This window comes from Gigantopelta aegis, chromosome 9 (assembly GCF_016097555.1).
Source record: "Gigantopelta aegis isolate Gae_Host chromosome 9, Gae_host_genome, whole genome shotgun sequence".
Classification (NCBI taxonomy): Eukaryota; Metazoa; Mollusca; class Gastropoda; order Neomphalida; family Peltospiridae; genus Gigantopelta; species Gigantopelta aegis.
In genome coordinates, this window is record NC_054707.1 from 73,589,044 (window position 1) to 73,611,622 (window position 22,579).

Sequence of the window (22,579 nt, forward strand, 5' to 3'; positions counted from 1 at the left end):
TCTCAACATAATTTAATTACGGTTATATGGCATCAGACATATGATGTCAAGGTGAAAGAAAAATAAAGGATCACAAGCTGTCTGTAATGTAAATATCTAGTTTAGAACAAAATTCTTCTAATTTACAGACATTAATATTGAGGTCAATGGAGAATGGTTTGTTTTTTAACAGAAAGACAAATTCAATACAGATGAGCGAACACAACACAAGCAAACAGTACATGTCCCAGGCTTAATGAAATATAAATGTTGGATGTAAATGATCAGTTCACCCATGGTCAGTATGTTAATACAATAACAATGTAATCTACAATAACAATGTAATCACGACCTAGGAATATACTAAACCCCAAATCCAAAAATAAATTTAGTTAAAACTGGTGATTTCATTTTATACTCTGTAAAAGAATGATGAATTAAACAAACCCATGAGGGTAACCAGCAACACCAATAAACAAAGTGATAAACAAACCCAGGAGGGTAACCAGCAACACCAATAAACAAAGTGAAAAACAAACCAATAAGGGTAACCAGCAACAACAATAAACAAAGTGAAAAACAAACCCACGAGGATTAGGATCTGTTTACCTTCAACTGTCATAGGATGCGCTGTCTTTGTTGATTTATCCAGCAAGTCATAGGGTGACACAAAGTAAATCAGCTTCATTGGTAAGCCTTAAATAAACAAACAGCATGACATTTAACTTTTAATGAATATCAATTTTACAACAATTTTACAATTCATAATTATGAAACACACTAGCTGTCAAAATACCTATTTTAAGACTGAAAAACACTGAACAAAAATGAAGGTCTAAAAATGAGAGAATTAGTCAGACCTGACATTTCATCTAGGCAGTGAACATATAGACACAGGTTTTGAGGAAGTTCAAATTCTCACTTGTAGATAATAAATAAGATACAGCTATCAGGATTTTATGGATAATAAATAACAGTCAACTTAACCTTACCTATTTTTTCACACTCAGTAGAATGTATAAAAGATACGTACCACCTTTTCTTGGTAAAAGAATACCAAGTGGAGATTTATGAATATATTTTCCAACACCACTGATAGAACTGAAATAAAAATAAACCATCATTATCAATTACAGCAAACACTAAAACTGACCTGTTGCAAATAAACTATGAGAAATGGTTGACACCCCTACTCATTGTGTACTCAGGGGATCTAGTGTATAATATTTTACATCCCTCACAATTCATGTCATACCAATATCGATGTAAATGCTAAAGTAAAATTAATTAACATCAGCATTTTAAATCAGATTTTTTTCGATGACACATATTACTTTGAAAAAGATAGTAGTATTTATAAGCATTTAAAAAACATAAATCATACTAATTTTGCCTCAGCAACTGTTTTAGCTAAGGCAATTTTTTGAATTGCAATGGCTGATATTTTTTACATGATCTACAGACGAAACTCAGAATTTAAGCTACCCCTTTCATCAACAGATCTCTTGTATGGACATACCCACACAGGACAGCACATACTATGATCTCTGAGATACCAGTCATAGAGCTCTTAAATGGTATTGAGTCAACAAAGGGAGATCAATGTTAAAATCTATTGTAGCTCAAGCAAGTTCTCAGATTGCTGAGCTAAAGGCTGCTCCTGTTGTAAATAAACCTTACTAAAAGATTGTTTTTACCTTTGTAACTGGGCTAGCTGGTTGAGATCTTTTTCTAGGGACTGTAAGGCGAAAAATGCTTTCGTTTTTAATTTCCTGTAATAAAGTTATATACAACCATTTAATCAATAAATTATATGATCAATGATTAAAAAATCAAATCAAACGAACATTTAATTTTTTAAACATGTTTTTGTTTTGTTTCTTTTGCAAAGTTTGGCTAATTTAATAATCAAAATATATATTTAAAAAGTATCACAACTTACATGGGACTATTCATATAGAAGGCAGTATTATTCATTCGTCTTAAATCCATTCTTTTTATCAAAAAAGTACAAGTTCCAACGGAGTATTACATAACAGTCAGTTTTTAAAAATTGGTGCACTTGCTGGAATGAGAAATAGCCCAATGGGCCAACCAATAGGGATCGATCCTAGATGGTCGGTCTAGAATCAATCCCTGTTGGTGGGCCCATTGAGCTATTTCTCGTTCCAGCAAGTGCACCAGTCACGCATTTTACCACTGGTATGGACCTGCATAATAGCATTTCCTACTTAGTGAGACAGTGTTAGATCAATGAAGGAAACCATGTTAACTTGTGGATCAACTGACAGAACAGATCTTTATGACACTTGAGTTAACACACAGCAACCAGTGTGGACTAGGGTTAACAATGGAAGTGAAGAGGACTTACTTATCACCACTGATCTGATAAATATGCTGTAAGCCTTCCAGATGAGCAATGAATCCAGAGAAATCCCTGCGACTGAAAGGACAAATGCAAAACTGATAAACATCTTAAAATACAATAGCTACCAGGGCTCGAACTTAAGAATTTGTCTCCCACAGCAATTTTTAAAAGAATTGCAAAGGGTGAAACAGTCCACCGACGGCAATTTTGAGCCTGCCTATGGCAATTTTTTTAAAAGTGACATGTGCAGAAAATAAACCTGACTGAAAGGCTATCTTGTTATTTGTAGACATCTTTTATATGTGCAAATGTTAAACATTGGCAGATAATGTACAACAGGTGTATACATTTCGCCATTGTTGAGGAGCTTTATCGATAGCACAAATGGTGATGTTCTCTACCTACGGCAACGTATATTTCAACGACGCAATTGCCATTGGTGCCGCCGTTAAGTTCAAGCCCTGAGCTACTAATTTATGTAAAGCATTATACTGAGCAGCTTAAGCATGTAAAGCATTATACTCAGCAGCTTAAGGGATTTTAAAAGAATTGATCTATTTCATAATTTACTTGATTAAGATTATAGCATGATTTTAAAGATGAGTGTGACAAATGATCAAAAGCAATATATAGCTACAAATTCATGCACATAAAATACAAATAATTTCTACATCAAAATAATGCAATTAAGAGATAGAAGTAACTTACATCAAAACATCAGTTAACTCAGGACAGCTCTGAATAAATAAAAGATAAAAAAGAAAAAGCAATGAAAATGTTACAAATATAGTTACATTGTATCTGTTAACTTACTTCTATTAGACCTATGTATTCCTGATTAGCTGAAACATGTTTTTATTTGAGACAACCATAATAGAACACATTTTTCCAAAATGTAAATAAAAAAATTAATATAACAATGATGTTTTAAACATGTCGTATTTTTTCTTCTTTCATTTGGACAGTCAGAAATGATAGCTGCTTTTCAAATTTTAATTTGGAAGCAACTGTCATAAATTGATAATCAGTTCTAGACAGAAGTCTGGAAGTTAAGACAAATAGACTTCTTGTGTGGCTTTTTAACACAGCAATGTGCAAAACTGGACACAAATGAAGATTAAAAAAAACCTTATGATTTATATTATCATTCCTAAAAATGAGGAATTCTGAATATATCTGGAATACTGTAAGTTAGTTTTCTGGTTAACGACAACACTAAAGCAAACAAATATGATGGACAGCAAAAGTCGCTTGTAAAAATGATTATCTGAAAGATTGTCCAATCTGAGCAATATTTGGCATAATATAGGATATTGGTATCCCCCCCCCCCCCACACACACACCTTTCTTCGTTTAAAAAAAATATTGTGAGTACATACTGTAAACAATCTATTATTTATTTGCATGTTTAAGATTTAATAAAAATGTAAACACAACTTATGAACAATAACATGCTGACTAACATATAAAATGAAAGAATACAACTCAATTTCTTGGTATCAACCATTTCATGATTTACAGTATAAAAAATTAAATGTAACAATGGAGAAAACATAAATTGCAGCTGAATGCTGACATAATGACTAATTTATACGTTTATTTGTCACAACTCCAGCTGTTGCACTGGCCATTTTGAATTTGAAAAATGAATGTTGTCAGCTGCAGATTTTAACAATAAAAAATTTAAAAGTAATTCACACTTCAACTGCATTAACATAACGTTTGTTCATCCAAAATGTAAAAAAAATTTTTTATATAACAATGATGTTTTAAACATATCGTCTTTTTTCTTCTTTCATTTGGACAGTAAAAAATTATAGCTGCTTTTCAAATTTTAATTTGGAAGCAACTGTCATAAATTGATAATCAGTTCTAGACAGAAGTCTGGAAGTTAAGACAAATAGACTTCTTGTGTGGCTTTTTAACACAGCAATGTGCATAACTGGACACAAATGAAGATTAAAAAAACCCTTATGATTTTTATTATCATTCCTAAAAATGAGGAATTCTGAATATATCTGGAATACTGTAAGTTAGTTTTTTGGTTAACGACAACACTAAAGCAAACAAATATGATGGACAGCAAAAGTCGCTTGTAAAAATGATTATCTGAAAGATTGTCCATTCTGAGCAATATTTGGCATAATATAGGATATTGGTATCCCCCCCCCCCCCACCCCTCCACACCTTTCTTCATTTAAAAAAAATATTGTGAGTACATACTGTAAACAATCTATTATTTATGTGCATGTTCAAGATTTAATAAAAATGCAAACACAACTTATGAACAATAACATGCTGACTAACATATAAAATGAAAGAATGCAACTCAAAATCTCTCTAGCTTTTTGGGGGTTAATTTCTTGGTATCAACCATTTCATGATTTACAGTATAAAAAATTAAATGTAACAATGGAGAAAACATAAATTGCAGCTGAATGCTGACATAATGACTAATTTATATGTTTATTTGTCACAACTCCAGCTGTTGCACTGGCCATTTTGAATTTGAAAAATGAATGTTGTCAGCTGCAGATTTTTACAATAAAAAATTTAAAAGTAATTCACACTTTAACTGCATTAACATAACGTTTGTTCATTCATAGTCATAACATCAACACACATAATAAATAAAAATGACTAAATATACATACACCAAAGGAAACATTAAACGGTCAACTATGATATTAATTGGCCAAATAATTTCTATCCTGAAGAAAAAATTAAAATTTTTTTTTTTTCAAAAATGCTATAATTTTTTTTAATCTTCTAGGATGAATTTATAAACAATGTAAATTGAACTTTACTGAATTCTAATTCCAAATGAAAATTGATTAGCAACTACTGTTTAATGTTTTAAAATTGTGTAGCAATCTCTAAAACATGTGGAGCGAATTGTGACATGATACTGAACAAAATGTGCCATGTAACAGACCAGTAAATTGATCAAGTGAATTAAAATCTGTTTTTGAATATCTCAAATGAACTTACCACAGCATCACTGCCGTGAACGATCTTGACATCTTTAACCCCAGCTCCCTTGTCGAAGATGATGGCGACGTGGAACATCTCAGTGTGCCATGTAACAGACCAGTAAATTGATCAAGTGAATTAAAATCTGTTTTTGAATATCTCAAATGAACTTACCACAGCATCACTGCCGTGAACGATCTTGACATCTTTAACCCCAGCTCCCTTGTCGAAGATGATGGCGACGTGGAACATCTCAGCGGTTATCAAGACGTTCTGCTCAGGGCCAGCCTGGCTGCTACATTCCAAACCCAACTGTCGAGCTATCATTTCCAGCCTCTCGACCAGAGACTGCTGGCTGATAACTACAACAGAAAGAAAAATAAAAAACGTTATAACGTACATGTATGAATTATTCCCGTTTTAATATATTGTTTTACTTAATGCTTAAACACTGGTTATCTTTTTTTAACACAAACTATGACTAAATTTTACAAAAAGAAATTTAAAATAGGATTGCAAAAGAATCATCCCTCCAAAACAATAACAAGAAGCATTCTGGGAGTACTGCTAACACATTTTCATATCTTCTAAGTTCAAGGGCCATAACTCTGTGAATAATGTGTAAATCACCATGAAAGTCAAACCTGATTTATAACTATACATAATAAAGCTATATATAAAATTTCAATTCAATATTTTCATGCACTGCAAAAAAACCAAAATGTCAGAAAAACACATTTTTATATCTCCCAAATTTAAGAGCCATAACTGTGTCAATACTGGGTAAATCGCCATTAAAGTCAAACTTGATCTGTAACACGACATGATAAAGCTATACACAAATCTCACCTAAATATCTCAAGGCATTGTAAAAACAAACCACATGATAAACTATAATATTATGTGGGACAGATGGATGGACATACAGACAGAAGGATGAACATACAGATAAAGATGTTATATAACCTACATGTATGAATTTTTCCCATTTTAAATTTTTTTAATGAATGCTTAAACACTGGTTATCTTTTTTTCAATCACAAACTATGACTAAATTTACAAAAGGAAATTTAAAATAAAATTACTAAAAAAAAAAAAAAAAAGAAGTACTTCCAAATAACAATGATCAACATCAAAGGGCTTCATTTATGTTGTTACAGGTTCAGTAAAAAAAAAAAAGCAATATAATCCTACAGCCATTGTCGTTTGAGTGGCACTACTTCTTTGGCGAGCAAACATTTTTCTTTTCCATTTACCATAATTTTGATAGTGATAGCATATAATTTACAATATTTTGTTACAGAACATGTTATAAAGGGCACATTTAAAACATTTTTATAACCACATTTTTATAGAAAACACTTTGCATGGTGAAATAGATCATTTAAAAATGGTCCCTTCTGCACGGATTCATTTAAAGGGCACTTGCACAAAATGACCATATTGAAAGAAGTTCAATGGGTGGCTTTTATTGACACAATTATCTATACTGATATAATCATAATTAATAAGCATGCCTTTCATGGCCTTCTGAAGTGACTCCAAACATCGCTGCAAGTGTTGTTTGTCAACAGCATCAGGAACATGCCACTTGTCCTGAAAATAAACCAAAAACATTACTGTCGAAACAGTGGATAAAACACATGTATCAAGTACAAACAGTAACTGTACAAGGGAAGGAAAAGAATATTTAACGTTTCATCAGTCTTAACATAATCACAATAATTAATTTGATTTAACATGGAAACATTGTAAGTATTTTTTAGCAGTTTTCACTATTGCACAACAAATGGCTTCACATGGGATGATTCAGTCACTGACAGTTCTTGTAACATTGAAACAGGACTACTTGGGTCATCTCGTTACAAGACACAAAGTTCTCCTACTTCCAGACCTATCCATTTGAAAATAGCACAAAACAATCCATCACAGATTAATTACATTGTTTAGGAAGGTGCTTAACACACACTAGTACCTACTTTAAACAAGAAGCCCCCTACTTTGAAAGACAACAAACCCACAAAGCTGGGTGACTACCCCCCCCCCACCCAAAAAACCCCCCAACCCAAACAAACACCAAAACGTCACGAATAAATCATACTGGGGCTGTTCCAGAACTGATTACATTGGGGGGAGGGGTGGGGAGGAGCAAGAAACAATATTTTCGAATACCCCTCATTCTCCAAAAATAAAATTGCATTTAAACCAGAGCCGTCTTATGAAGTGATCTTCACGCTAAAATCACCAGAAGTGCATACGGTAGTTAGGCACCTATGATAAATTTAACGTTAAGATTGCTTCATAAAACAGAGTCCATGATTAAAATAATAATTATGGTACATGGTCCCTCCCCTCACCCGTGTCTCCCATGTGATAAGATTCTGCTGGGCTCAACATTAACACTCAACATCCACCTGCCCTACAGGACATTTGCCTCTTCATTTTCACTTATAAATCTCATCTAAAATATACTTGTCCCACCTGAATGTTTTATTTGAAAGGGTCAAGCAATATTTAACTGGATTTTAAGTCGACAAATGATTTGTCCTACACCCCCAAAAAAGTTTGTTTTGTTTAATGACACCACTAGAGTACACTGATTAACTAATTATCGGCTACTGGATGTCAAACATTTGGTAATTCTGACATGTAGTCATCAGAGAAAACTCGCTACATTTTTTATAATGCAGCAAGGGATATTTTAAATGCATTTTCCCACAGACAGGAAAGCACATACCACGGCCTTTGACCAGTTGTGGTGTACTGGTTGGAACAAAAAAAAACCTCCAAATCAGTTTAATGGATCCACCGAGGTGGTTCGATCCTGTGACGCAACACCTCAAGAGAGCACTCAACTGAGGTAAATCCCACCCCATTACACTGAAAACCGTGTGTCTCCGGCAAGCAGGCAAGAGAGCCCTGTCCTCAGATAGACTGTATCTGTGAGAGAAGTGACAAATCTTACAGTGATGGCTCCTCGCAATGCCTTGATGTTTGATTTTTGTTGCAATGTTCGGCCACGCAGCTTCTCCATAAGACCTGCGAGTCGCAAACGTCTATCACGATCTCCTGAAACAAACACAAACATTTAGTTGAATAAAGTCAGGAATATTTTATGTTTTAAATTTTCATTGGCAACAGTTGTTAATTGATTGAAATTCAATTAGTAACTAACATTTAAATTTTTAGAATTGTGTAGTGATCTCTGAAAGTTGCATATATATATATATATATACATATATATATATATATATAGCAAATAATGAGGCAATACCAAATAAAATGTTTTCTGGATCAATAATGTTGATAAATATGCATTTCATAACATGTAATTTTCTTGTTAATTTGTCAAGAGTACTTGCACGTGATTTTTACCCAGGTGAAATATGGTACCCTGTTGTTTAAATGGTTCATTAGAATGTGAAAGATGGGGATTTTTTTTGGGCCAGGGAACATTTTGTTTTCAAAATCTTGATTAGCAATATTTGTAGTCCATTGAAAATTGATTAGCAACTACTGTTTAATGTTTTAAAACTGTTTATTACCCAAGCAGGCACTCATAATGGGAAAAATAAAAATCATAATTTCTGACTGAGAAACTATCATGCATTGGTCTAACAATACTATTGGATGATTTGACGCTTACAAACCAATGACCTTGTCGGTACTAAATATGACGTCATCACGATTTGGCAAATACACACAATGACGTCATGTAGTTTAAAGAGTTTGCATTTATGGCTGTCTGTTTTTGGTGTTAAATTTATAACAAAATATCATTTTAATGCAATTTATTATAGATTTTGTAACAGAATAAAGAGAACTTTCATTTTTGAAAATTATCTATGAACGTGATTAAATTACTAAGTTATAGCAATACTCAGACCAGTGCGTAAAGTGGTTTATATCGTTTTTATACATGTACGTGCATGTGTTGAAAATAAAGGCTTTTAGAGAAAAAAATTGCTCAGGTAATAAACAGAATAACAAACTCGGCACCAATTATTATCAAATGTATGTCCCTCATAAAATAATTTTCGTTTCGCTAAAGCTCGTGACAACTGAAAATTATTTCACTCGGGACATAAATTTGATAATAACTGGTAACTTGTTTATTATCCTCTATGTAATGACATCTGAAACTTGCATAGTGAATCGCGACACGATATTGAATATGTTCCCTGTACAGGAAAATCAACCTCCACTGAGCTAATAGGGAAATTCCCACTAGCTACTGCCAGTAGTAGTACTTTATATCAACACTACTACTGTGGGCTATGGGCAGTTGAACTGTTGCGGGTTCTATCTGGGATATAAATGTATTCTTGTGTTAAGAACATACCCAGTCCCTATGTCGGTTCCAAATGTAACAGAAAAATCAACCTCCAATGAGGAGATTTCGAACCACAGACTCTCAGTATGAGAATCCAGCATTCTACCAACTGAGCTAAAAGGAAAATTCCCACTAGCTACTGCCAGTAGGAGTACTTTATACCACACTACTACACTTACAATCATACACGTCACTGAGCTCAGTAGATACATGAATGTATTGCCACCTACTTTTCTTAAACAACCTCCTGCTATCAAACATAATGAACATCCCGTTGTACATTAAAAATACATGTACATGTATAGAACATTGTATATAAAATGTTCTATCAGCATGTAATCATAATTCAAAACCAGAACACCACCTGCACTTTAAGTGGGACTCATTTCACTTTTTTGTTTTTTAAATCAGATATGACGTAACTTAATTAAATAAAAAAAACCCAACCCATTCTTGTGACCGATTCCACAGTTGTATAAGCTAATTAAAATTGGTGTGTGTGGTGGGGGGGGGGGGGGGGGGGGGGGGAAGGGAAGAGAGGAGAGAAGAAGATTAATCTCCTGTGCAAAGCCAGAACCTAGTAACTCACTTTTTGCTTGTTTTGAGAAAACCAAAGAAAACATTTGTGAATATTAAAATCTATTCTATTCATGGATACTGCTTAATATATATCCATTAAGGTTCACAATTCTCACCAATAATTAATCAGACTTAATTACCATTATTTTGGCGGGAAAATGAGTTACTAGGTTTTGGCATAGCAAATGCTAAAGAACTTCATATATATTAAAGCAAAACCTAGTATGAAAATTACTCATTTATTTTCCAATAAATGTGTGTACAAATGGCAGGAAAATATGACAGTTTCAATAAGGCATTGAGACCTGCAAGAAAGTGCACTTGTCTCATGAATTGGAGTGTTGTTTGAAGTTAACGACCGAAGTACTAGCCCTGTATCTAATGACATATAATCATGATTTAATGTTTAATACTTTCTTACTACAGAATCAATGAACAATGCATGCAATAGTAACAGTTTTGAAATCTACAATAGCTGATCAAGTGGTTTATAAACCCCACAGACAACAAAGATGCCTCTGCCCGGACTAGTTTGTGAGGTCAATTAATAGCTTTTTTAGCGTATTGAATTTGCCAGGTCACTGACGTCTCTCTCAGGTATGTCCAACCAGAAGAGTTTCTTTGCGGTGGGGGCAACACATAACAAATTTAGTATTCCCGTCTTCTTGGATTTGGGAATGCCATGTAGTTCTGCCCTTTTGGATGGAAATTGACCTGTCACATCAAACTTCGCCTTCAGGAAGTCAACTTCTGTGTATGGGTCATCGAAGTCCTCCTTGTACATCATTGTACGCCTACCTTTGGAGAATTTGACCTCACATACCTTTCCCAACAGCGGCATCTTTGTCTTCTTCCTGCTACGGACGCGTTGTTCCCCGCTGAATTCATAGAAATCCATGTACGCCAAAAGAATGGGCGTTATTGTCTTGGAGGATGTTTGGCATAGCTCCACTAAGTCTTCAAAGGTAAATATATTCTCAGCCTGTTTCATTTTTTTCCCAATAGACCCATGAATGGAATCTGCCTTCATGTAAGTGTGCCCCTTTTGTAGGTATTTGTTAACCACTTGCTGAGGGCACCAAACTGCAATCACACATTGTGCGAGAGCTGTGTATAATGTCCAGTTCTTATTTTGCCCTCCACAATTATCAACCCAGAATAGGAGGTTAGGGGATGCATCCTTAATAATGCACTTGATGTACGCACTTGCAACATCTTGGGCAAGTCTACCAGACGTTCCCTCATGCCACAACACCACATAATCTGGTTCATGATCAGCTCCCATTCGGGCAAAGGTTTCATTGAAAACAATGAGGTGGCTCACAAAGAAGCTCTCTTTAGTGGAAAGTTTAGGCAGAAGTGTTACCCTCTGCATATCAACGGCATACATATTAAAACCATTGGGGAAACTCCTTCTGGTATTCGATTCGAGCTTTTGTGTAAGCTATCTTATGTTCATGGCCATCAATACATTCCTCACACGTATTGGCATCATGATCATCATGGTCAGAGATGGGGTCTAGTGTCTAGTGTGCCACCCGAAAATCAAAGCAACACTGCAATAAACTGAGTTGATTTGGTAATTTTCTCCTACATGTCATAGTATTTGCTTACTCACCTAAGGTTTGTCAGGGCCATGGCCAGTAATTGCTTTCCTCTACTTGTCTAGGCCATACTTTATTGTGATTATCCCGTAATAAAGACACTGGTAAACAATTTATTTACTGAAACGTTATCACTTTCACGGGTGCAGCATGGCATCTGATTGGTTGGTTGAGATACTAGGTTTTACTGTGGCATCCTAGAACAATGGTTGAGTTGCTAGGTTTTGCCATGGTAATAACTTCGTAATGAAGGAAAATATTGCCATACACAATACACTAAAGGGAAGTCATATACCTAGTAACTCCAAAAATAATATCAACTCAATTTTGATAAAAAAATGAATTACTAGGTTCTGGCTTTGCACGGGAGTAATTTGGATGGGTGGGTTTTCGGCATGCTTTTTAAGCTTTCAATCATAATTTAGTGATGGGTGGGTTTTCGGCATGCTTTTTAAGCTTTTAATGATAATTTAGTGATGTGTGGGTTTTTGGCATGCTTTTTAAGCTTTCAATCATAATTTAGTGATGGGTGGGTTTTCGGCATGCTTTTTAGCTTTCAATCATAATTTAGTGATGGGTGGGTTTTCGGCATGCTTTTTAAGCTTTCAATCATAATTTAGTGATGGGTGGTTTTCGGCATGCTTTTTTAAGCTTTCAATCATAATTTAGTGATGGGTGGGTTTTCGGCATGCTTTTTAGCTTTCAATCATAATTTAGTGATGGGTGGGTTTTCTGCATGCTTTTTAAGCTTTCAATCATAATTTAGTGATGGGTGGGTTTTCGGCATGCTTTTTAAGCTTTCAATCATAATTTAGTGATGTAGTACGTACATACTACTACGCACCATTACTACCATTAAAATGCCATCCACTGAATATGTAGATCTGTAATTATATATATATAGACAGACAGACACATACACATACACCATGGGGGTGGGGTGGGTGGGGGTGGGGTGGGTGGGGTATGAATTACAAAATAAAATTGAACAAACGTTAGATGTCCATACAGGGATGTCATTAATAGCTGGCTATCGAACTTCCAATAAACAATGCTTGTCGACTTTTTGTTGATTAATGGCTGCCTATAATTTGATTTTCACCTGCTATTTTTATTTTTAATGACATCACTGTCATGTATCTATAACATACAAAAATTACCATTTGGTCCTGTGTTACAATGTCAACAAATTGACAGGTAAAAAACATGTATGGACATGCAATATTTATTATCAGCCAACTGCTGTCTTCTGCCATAAACAAACTTATGTACAAATTATGTAAAAAGAAAAAAAAAGATTATCCCGTTTATTAGAAACTAACAATGCTCAGTTAACTAATGACAATTTACAAGCACAAGACTACATGTAATTACATTTGTTCAATCAGCTAGGCAAAAATAGATAATTTAATTACTTTTTTCAGAAGCGTATTTAATTATCCTGCACTCTCAGCTCTGCATCTCAGAACAAACTTTCTTAATACAAAATACGAACACAACTTCACAGGCCTTCAGATTTAACGGAAACTACCATTTTCGGTACTGTGTCTGTAAAATCACAGCACCGAAATTTCGTTTCCCATGGTTATTATATGAATACCAGAAAGATTATTGAACGAAGATAATATATATATATATATATATATATATATATATATATATATATATATATATATATATATATATATATATATATATATATATATATATATAATTATTTTTTGAAAAACAGTTTCTAATAGTCCTTAAAATATTGGTCTTCATGGAGGGATATTAGGGGAGTCAAATACATGAACATATATGTACATCATACATCTGGGTGGGGTTAGCTGCTGTACAAAGAAAGAAAGAAATGTTTTATTTAACAACACACTCAACATATTTTATCTATGGTTATATGGCATCAGACATATGGTTAAGGACCACACAGATATTGAGAGAGGAAACCCACTGTCGCCAGTTCATTAGCTACTCTTTTCGATTAGCAGCAAGGGATCTTTTTCATGCACCATCCCACAGACAGGATAGTACATACCACGGCCTTTGTTACATCAGTGGTGGAGCACTGGCTGGAACGAGAAATAGCCCAATGGGTCCACCGATGGCTGCTATACAAAGGCAGTAGTTTTAGTGTGTTAGTCATGGGGTGAAAAATAACATTTGCTTATATATTTTGCTTATATATATACTATTCAAAAGAATTTAAGGGTCAGACGATATTTTTGACATTATTTTCTGAATGTCAATTATATTAGCTAGACCATAACGTCACGCATGGTATTGTTCCATTTTGACGAAAGTGGGTCTAAGCAACCCATAAATGAATTAAAATCCACTGTTATTGACACTGTCAACTAGTTCTAATGGCGAAAACATGCTTACATTTGCACGTAAATTAGGGCGAAAGCGAAAGGTCTGCTAAGTGCCCATAACTTGCTTTTTCACAAAGCACTTCATTTGCACGCTTTGCACGTGTATTCCATGTTCCCAATGCTGAATTTCCGTATAATTGGAGCTTGCGTTCGTGTATGGTGCACACTCCAAATTCGACAATGGTACGACTTCAACTGACTATCGAAGATTGAGGAAGGGCTATTGCTTGGCTTCAGGATGGCAATACGCAAAGAAATGTTGCTCTGAGACTTGGTGTCAGTCACGCCAACTGTGGCAACGGTGTAAGCAACGAATTCTGTTCGAAATCGTCCACGTTCAGGAAGACCCCGAAGCACTACAAATAGAGAGGACCGCTACATCACCAATATGGCTCTACGTCAACGCACACCCACTGCACGCTGATTACGTGACAATCTGCGGACTGCGGACTGCGACTGGAACTCGAGTGTCTGATCAAACCATACGCAATCGTCTGAGACCCAATAATCTACGCTGCCGTCGCCAGGCAGTTCGACCACCACGTCACAGAACGGCCAGACGTCACTGGTGCACGCTTCATCTGCGGTGGCAATGTGTTCAGTGGGGTCGAGTGATGTTCACTGATGAGTCCAGATTTAGTCTCCAGTTCAACGACGGTCGGGTTCATGTCTACAGACGTCCTGGGGAGCGCTTCGCTGACGTTAACGTTAGACAACGTCACCGGTTCGGTGGTGGCAGCGTCATGGTGTGGGGCGGCATCTCTATCCACCACAGGACCCCCCTCTATGTGGTGGATGGCAATCTGAATGGAATCCGCTATCTGAATGAGATTATCCGGCCGTTGGTTCTCCCAGGCCTTCAGCAGATTGGCGGCGGGGCAGTTCTGCAGGATGACAATGCCAGACCCCATCGCGCCAGGGTGGTAACGGACTTTCTCAGACAACAAGGTATCGCCAGGATGGATTGGCCAGCATATTCGCCTGACTTGGCCCCAATAGAGCACGCCTGGGACGAATTAGGCAGGAGAGTTCGGGATAACCATGCCCCTCCGGCCAACCTTCATGATCTGGGTCAACTTCTTATGGCAGAGTGGCAGGCCATTCCCCAAGAGTTCTTCAGACGTCTGATCAACAGCATGAAGCAACGATGTGTCGAATGTATTCGCGCCAGGGGTGGATTCACACACTATTAAACGAATGTTCTAATGTGTAAAATCCATGTTTGACAACCTTCAACTTTGACAGCATGCCATGTGACTTTCTTGTATACAGTGACGTTTATTTGTGGTTTTTTTGTAAATATGGAACAATAAATAAAAAATAAAAATCAATCTAATACACTCTGAAACTTATTTGGTTATAAATTTTGGACCCTTAAATTCTTTTGAGTAGTATATATACACAGAAAAGCAAACTTCTGTATCATATTTACTCTTGTGCACATGTATATCATGTAGGTGGTCATCACAAATATTAATTCATAGTTTGTTTGTTGTACATTTAAATGAAATAAAAACAACACTACATGTATCCAACAATAATTGTGTAATGTGTATATGAAAACTTTTGCATTCAAGATGCAATCTCCAAGCAGTACTGCTTTCTGCATAATTAACAATTTTTGCTTAGAAATGTAAATATTATACCTTCAACTATACCTATATATGCCCATATAAACTTACAACCAAATTTAATTTAATTTACTAGTAAAAAAATTAAATTATTGTAGAATCTTTTTTGGATAACCAATAAAATAGGATATGTTCAATTGAATATTATTCCAGATGCATGTAAACAACAAGTCTGCTGTCTTTGTGCAACTCACCTATCCAGCTGCCGATGGCCAACCTGCCACATTAATTAACATTCACCCATTTCATAAGATTTGTAAGGACAGGAATTTAAATTATTGTGTGAAATTTAGAAAATTTTATTTTAATTTTCATTATTATTCATACTTACCTAGTACTAGCACAACAACTATGCTATACAACCTGAGTCATCTCCTCCACTGCAGAATTGTCTTCCCTTGCCGGATGTATATCCATATCTGTGCATGGGCAGACTATTGTCCTCGATTCAAAGTCTGTAATGACCGAATCCAGTGAAGACCTCCTAGGGGCGGGTGGGAGGTTACCATTGTTGTGCTAGTACTAGGTAAGTATGAATAATAATGAAAATTAGAAGAAAAAAATTAATTAATAGTCTTATTCAACTTACTGTACTAGCACAACAACTATGCTATAACAGACGTGATGTAACACCGTTAGAGCACATGAATTCAACATTAATGGGAGGAGGTAAGAAAACACGAGGACTTACCCATTCGACCAACGTGAATTGTCTCAAGTAATGACAAGGTGTAAGACAACCAAGACATATGAGGTATAAAAGTCTAAGTGACTATTAATTATCAATACCCAAATTGATAAAACATCTTCCACCCCACCCCCCACCCCCCCCCACTTGAGGCAAAACCATCTCACAAGTGAAAGGAAAAGCACTAGACTACCCCAGATAGTAACCACACCCTTTCCTAAAAAGGTGGCTCAACTATCTCCCAGAATAGAGGTCTCCCTCGTCTCGCGGCTCGTCGTACAGAAACAACCTGCTGACCAGCAATCACCGACTGGATACGTCTGGTACCAATGGGACCAACTGCTATGTCATGAAAATAGAAGTGGTCGAACATATGTCGACCTTCCACAATCCTGCGTTTATCGCCTTGATAATATCCAAGGAATTGTGAAAATTCAGGGAAGCTGAGATCGCTCAAATCTCATGAGGCCGAAATGAGAAGTTCCGCAGAATATGATCTCCTGCCATCTCATACGCCAGTTTGATGGTTGCAGCAATCCACTGAGACAAAGCATTCTTAGTAATATCTCCCGGCTGTTTAGTGTAAGAAATAAACAGCCTCTTCTTTCCACCATGAAGAAGTGTATACGATGCAGATAATACTTTGATGCCCTGACCGGACAAAGGAGACGGTCAGAATTATCAAAAAGCAACGTACGACACAAACTGAATGATTGCCGGAGGAAACTCTTCTCCTGGCGCCTGGTTCTTAGCCACAAAGATGGGATCAGTCTACAACTTAACCGACCCATCAGTTATAATCAACCAAATCATACAAGAAAGCACGAATCTCACTAATACGGCGACAAACCGCAAGAGAGACTATGAAAAGCGTCTTTCAAGTCAAAAGTTGAAGAGAGGCAAACCGCAATGGCTCATAAGGCGGACCTGTGAGTGCATGAAGAACCAGAAAGACGTCCCATTTTGGCTAAATGGAAGGCCTCTCAACCGTGGATTGCAAAGTCTTGAGTAAATCACGTAATACGAGATTCGTGGAAAAGTCTGTCCGACCACACTGCCTAAGAATAGTGAAGATGGAAGAACGATGACTTTTGACTGTTTGAACTTTAAGCTTCCTTTCCTGGACCAAGGCCAGAAAGTATTCAGCTAAGTCATGGGCTATGGAAAAGAAATAAACAAAAATACACTTTAATGAAACGCTTCACATGATACAATTAATGAAAAACCGAAAGGTTTGCAGAGCTCGTTAAAAGTACGTCCACAATGGAGGACTGCAGAATTGAGAACGATGGTCTTCCCATGCGTGGATATGGATATACATCTGGCAAGGAAAGACAATTCTGCAGTGGAGGAGATGACTCAGGTTGTATAGCATTTTTGTTGTGCTAGTACAGTAAGTTGAATAAGACTATGATTAATTCAGACACTAACCTAGGATTAAAAAAGATGGAGAAATGACTCTACTCCATTCCCCTAAAAAAGCAAGGACCTGATAAAAATTAGGCAAAGTGAATGTTATTGGTTTACATATATGGTCTATGTTTCATAACTTGTTTAAAGGCACACTATCACGGATTTAAGGACTTTATTTCTCTAAAAAATGGATATTAAATAAAAATTACATTAATGGTTCGAAACCAAATCTAGCTATCGCATCACCTTAACTCAATCACCCATGATGGAGTGAAATCCATGTCATCCCTCTCAGCAATTTGAGTTTTTGAATTATGGACCATTGCCATAATTCAATTATTTTAACAAAATGTCTTTAATAAATGGAGTATGGTGGTTATGAAGATGGTTGAATAAAGTACATTTAGGGACAAATCAAATTATTTTTGTTCAGGTAATACTTTGTTAGACCATTAAATAGGTCAGTGGTGTGTTACAATATGCCTTTAATGTTATAAACTGCATGTTTACTCAGAAAAGATCCAGCTTGAATTAGTAGTTGTTTATCACAAATAAATGAAAAAAGAATAGACAAATACGGCTCTTGCAAATATAATACTGCACCTTTAATAATGCGATCCTAATGGTTTGAAAAGAGCATTTGTTCTTGCTTGTGTATCCTCGTGCAAAATGATTTCTACGCAAGTGAAAAACTACTTGCCTTGTCGCATACCGATATATTGGTTAGATAGTTACTATTAGGTACAAATCTAACAAGATCTAACATATCTATTTGTTTTGTTTTCCATTTAGACCTCACTGAGAGCAATTGCTCTCCTATATAATTTCAGACCAGTGTATTGCTCACCATCAATATTCAAACCACAACTAGTTAACACACGTTTCTCGTACTGCGTCATTAAATAAAACATTTCTTTCGTTTCTCGTACCAATGTTCGCGCGCACCGATACAATTTTAGAACGTCCGCGTTTTAGCCTTAAAAGTAGTAGTAGGAACAGAAAATCAATTCTAACTTTCATGTAGTTTATTTTGTGGTAACCTGTAAATGGGTTACCAAACACAATGCTTATTTCGATGCCTGTTTTATTTAACGACGCCTTTAGACAGAGTTCGACATATCCGCTAGCCCGACGCCCGTGGCTAGTGGTTTTTAAGTTCGGGCTAGTGAGATCCGCAAAACCACTAGCCCACAGGGCTAGTGGTTTCCACCCCCCTCCTTATCGCTCGATCGTGGGTTTTTTGTGTTTTTTTGTTTTTCTCTTGGCTGAAATTTCGTTTAATAAAATTGATTGTGACGTTTGTCATCGAATAATATCAACAACGCAATCAGTATATAATGATAATCCACTTGAACTAGGTCTGCAAACTGCAGTAACATGCTATCTCTACATCGCCACAGTTACAGCATGCATTGTTTACTTTTCCCTTTCAAGTTTCTGGCACAGGAAATAAGTTTAATGACATGCGTGTTTTGATTGGTTGGACACATCACGTGGTAGTTAATCTCGCACATATGAACTTGGAAATCTCGCACTTAAGAACTTGGAAATCACTAATTGCGACGACAGGTTAAACTCAATCAAGTAAACCCCGGTCATGCTTTGAATTTCAGTGTTTGTTTTATTTACCTGTTGTTTTCTAATTTTACACTTCGCTGACATGTGGTTATCGGCAATCAGGAAAACAATTTACTTTAATGGTAACGCACATGCAATGACTGCTTGACCTATTTGTGTATCAGTCTGGATAATGCGTCACAGCTGCCGATACAAGATGATACCTTTTTGGTTCATCAATTAACAACGGATTAGATGTCGCCATTATATTCTTTTGATATCGGTCTGACACGGGATAATGCCCTGTATTTGAGCAATTGGCATCACCGTTCCTGGCGACATAAATAGTAGGGCCCTAAATGTATAACCCACTACCGAATACAATGAACCATCTATTACCGTGTGTCACACTGTCGTACCCTCATTTAAATTTAATTATTTTGATAGTGGGTTTAGATATCAACCATGAGTTTGCTCAATTATTTTTCCCCAGGGGGAGGGCAAACGCGAATGACGATGGATCACACTTGACAAAAAACCAAACGTACAACATGACAAAAAACTGAAAGTTACAACATGATTTAAGTGTTTGTTTTATTTTACTGTTATACTCGTAAATGTGTAATGTTACAAAAAAATTGTATAAAAATCCAGTTATAATTGATCAGGAATTTGGGCTAGTGCTTTATCTTGGTGGGCTAGTGGTTTTCACAAACCCACTAGCCCTGTGGCTAGTGACTTTTAAAAATATTTGTCATACTCTGCTTTAGAGCACATTGATTTTTATCTTCTCATCGGCTATTGGACGTCAAACATATGGTCATTCTGACATTTCTTCTGAGGAAACCTGCTGCCGCCACATAGGCTATTCTTTCCGATAAGCAGCAAGGGGTCTTTTATATGCACTTTCCCAGACAGGACAGCACATACCACAGCCTTTGATGAACCTGTTGTGGACCACTGGTTGGAACGGAAAATAGCCCAAACTGCAAATGGGTCTACTAAAAAGGATCAATCTGATGACCGACCACTTCACATGCAGACCTGTTACCGTTTGAGCTACATCCCGCTCCCACATGTTTATGTAATTCATACCAGTAAATTACAAAATACATGAACATTACATATTAACAACACCTGCAATTAAGAAAATATCCACGACAAAAACAAATGCCATTGAAAACATCCTTGAATAAAGTCCACGGCAAAAGAGAGCCATTAAGAATTAAAAACTCCACAACATTGCCGATTACTGCAAGGGTTGTATTAATAAACACAATTCTGTCAATACATGTTATTAAAATGTTACTTTTAAGTACAGCTTTTTGAACCACTATGCAATATTAGCACTCAATTTTATAACAACTAATTAATATTGTTCTTTATTTCTAATCAAATCAATCAAAATAGTTTATGCCATTATTACAATAATAGAAATAAGCAGAATTTTTCACTAGTCCATCGGACAAGGACATCAGAAAATCTTTGTCTGTCAATATTTATTACTTAGTCCCAAAATGTTTACAATTGATTTCAAAAAATGACACAATTTGTAAAAAAAATATTTATTCACTGGATAACCACTGAGGTGCATTTTGCTTGTTTTGAGCAGATTTTCGTTTGTCAAGATAAACGGACATTTTTTTATTCCGAACACAGTATTATTAATGAATGCCATTTGGTAGGCAGTCACAGTGCTCAATATCAGTCTGTGGTATCATGTGACTGTCAAAAAACAGCAGTTGGTTGGTAGGATCTGGTTCCAGCTGCTAACACAGATGATCATCCATGGTAATAACAGAAGAATGCCATGTTCTTGTATTTTGCAGACTATTGCTCAGTTCAAGTCAAATAAATTATATACTAAGAGAAAATATTTTAAAGAGACATTCCTGAGTTTACTGCATTGTAAGATGTTTCCGACTAATAAAATATTTCTACGATTAAACTTACATATTAAATATATTTTCTTGTTTAGAATATCAGTGTCTGTATATTCAATGTGTTTCTGGTCGTCTGGTTGTAAGAAGCTCAAACTGGATTTTCTCTTCAAATAATTTCATACGTACGAAAAAATATATTTTAAGAAATAAAATGAAATTTAACCTAGTGCAAATATTAGAACCGATGAGAAACATGTTTAATATATAGCCACTAATATTTTCTGCAGAAACATATATTTGATATGTAATTGCAATCGATTAGAAGTCTCTGTTAGTTGATAACATCTTAGAAATTGCAGCAAACTCGGGAATGTCTCTTTAACAATTTGGTAAATGTGCATTTATAAATAAAAGAAAATTTGTGACTTTCAAAGTGAAATTAGAGAATGGATTTAATGGATGCATCATTTGTCAGTGTAACAGATTTTGAGTACAAAATGAAATGCATTTAAATATGACATGTCACGTCATTGAATGTAACTTACATGTACTTTTAAAGTACAATAATTAAATTTTCATTACAGTCATTGTAATGTAATGTCATCTGACTTAAGTAAGAATGGCATTGCCCAATTCAGTTTGCAGAGGATTTTTTTCTTCATACCCTGATGAATATAAAAGAAATAATAGACAATCCTTAAATGCAGTAATACTTAAGTAGTATATGCTGTACCCACTGATGCTAGTATTACATGCTAGTATCAATTCCACTAAAACAAAAGGTGATATAAAATGTCAGTGATATACCTCCATTAACACCGCACAAGATACCATTACTTCAACGACAATGATGCATGTTTGAAAAGAATCAATATCCATGAATTGGTTGTCACTTTGTTACAAAATAACGAAATAATAGATTTTAAGCAAACCTAGTCTATATTTAATAATGCCTGCATTCTTATCTTAACACGTGCTAATCTGGTAATATATTTGTTTTGTTATAACTGATAGTTACACACAACAACCTTTCATGTAACTACATGTAGTTGCTATTTATGTTTTAAACATCTACATTTGTGTACGTGTATGTATTGATAAAGATAAGAAAAAGCAGTGTGCTTTCATTGTCACACATGTACACTGGCAGTAAGATTACTGTTATGCTATCAATATTAGGTAGTATCAATTTCCTTGTT

General features: G+C 35.5%; 1 protein-coding gene across 2 annotated transcripts in view; it reads right to left on the reverse strand.

The window, feature by feature from the left end:
• Window positions 1-22,579, reverse strand: part of LOC121381134 (mediator of RNA polymerase II transcription subunit 1-like) — a 42,007-nt gene that overhangs the window by 15,683 nt on the left and 3,745 nt on the right. The window contains exons 2-9 of one of the 2 annotated variants that reach the window (XM_041510276.1): window positions 8,286-8,389; window positions 6,838-6,916; window positions 5,495-5,682; window positions 3,056-3,084; window positions 2,351-2,422; window positions 1,677-1,751; window positions 1,013-1,080; window positions 589-675 (exon numbers count right to left, since the gene is read on the reverse strand). In XM_041510276.1, coding sequence (XP_041366210.1) covers window positions 589-675; window positions 1,013-1,080; window positions 1,677-1,751; window positions 2,351-2,422; window positions 3,056-3,084; window positions 5,495-5,682; window positions 6,838-6,916; window positions 8,286-8,389 — 702 coding nt within the window. Of the gene's footprint in view, window positions 1-588; window positions 676-1,012; window positions 1,081-1,676; window positions 1,752-2,350; window positions 2,423-3,055; window positions 3,085-5,338; window positions 5,683-6,837; window positions 6,917-8,285; window positions 8,390-22,579 lie in introns of those variants that run through there. The other variant, XM_041510277.1, reaches the window with a different exon arrangement.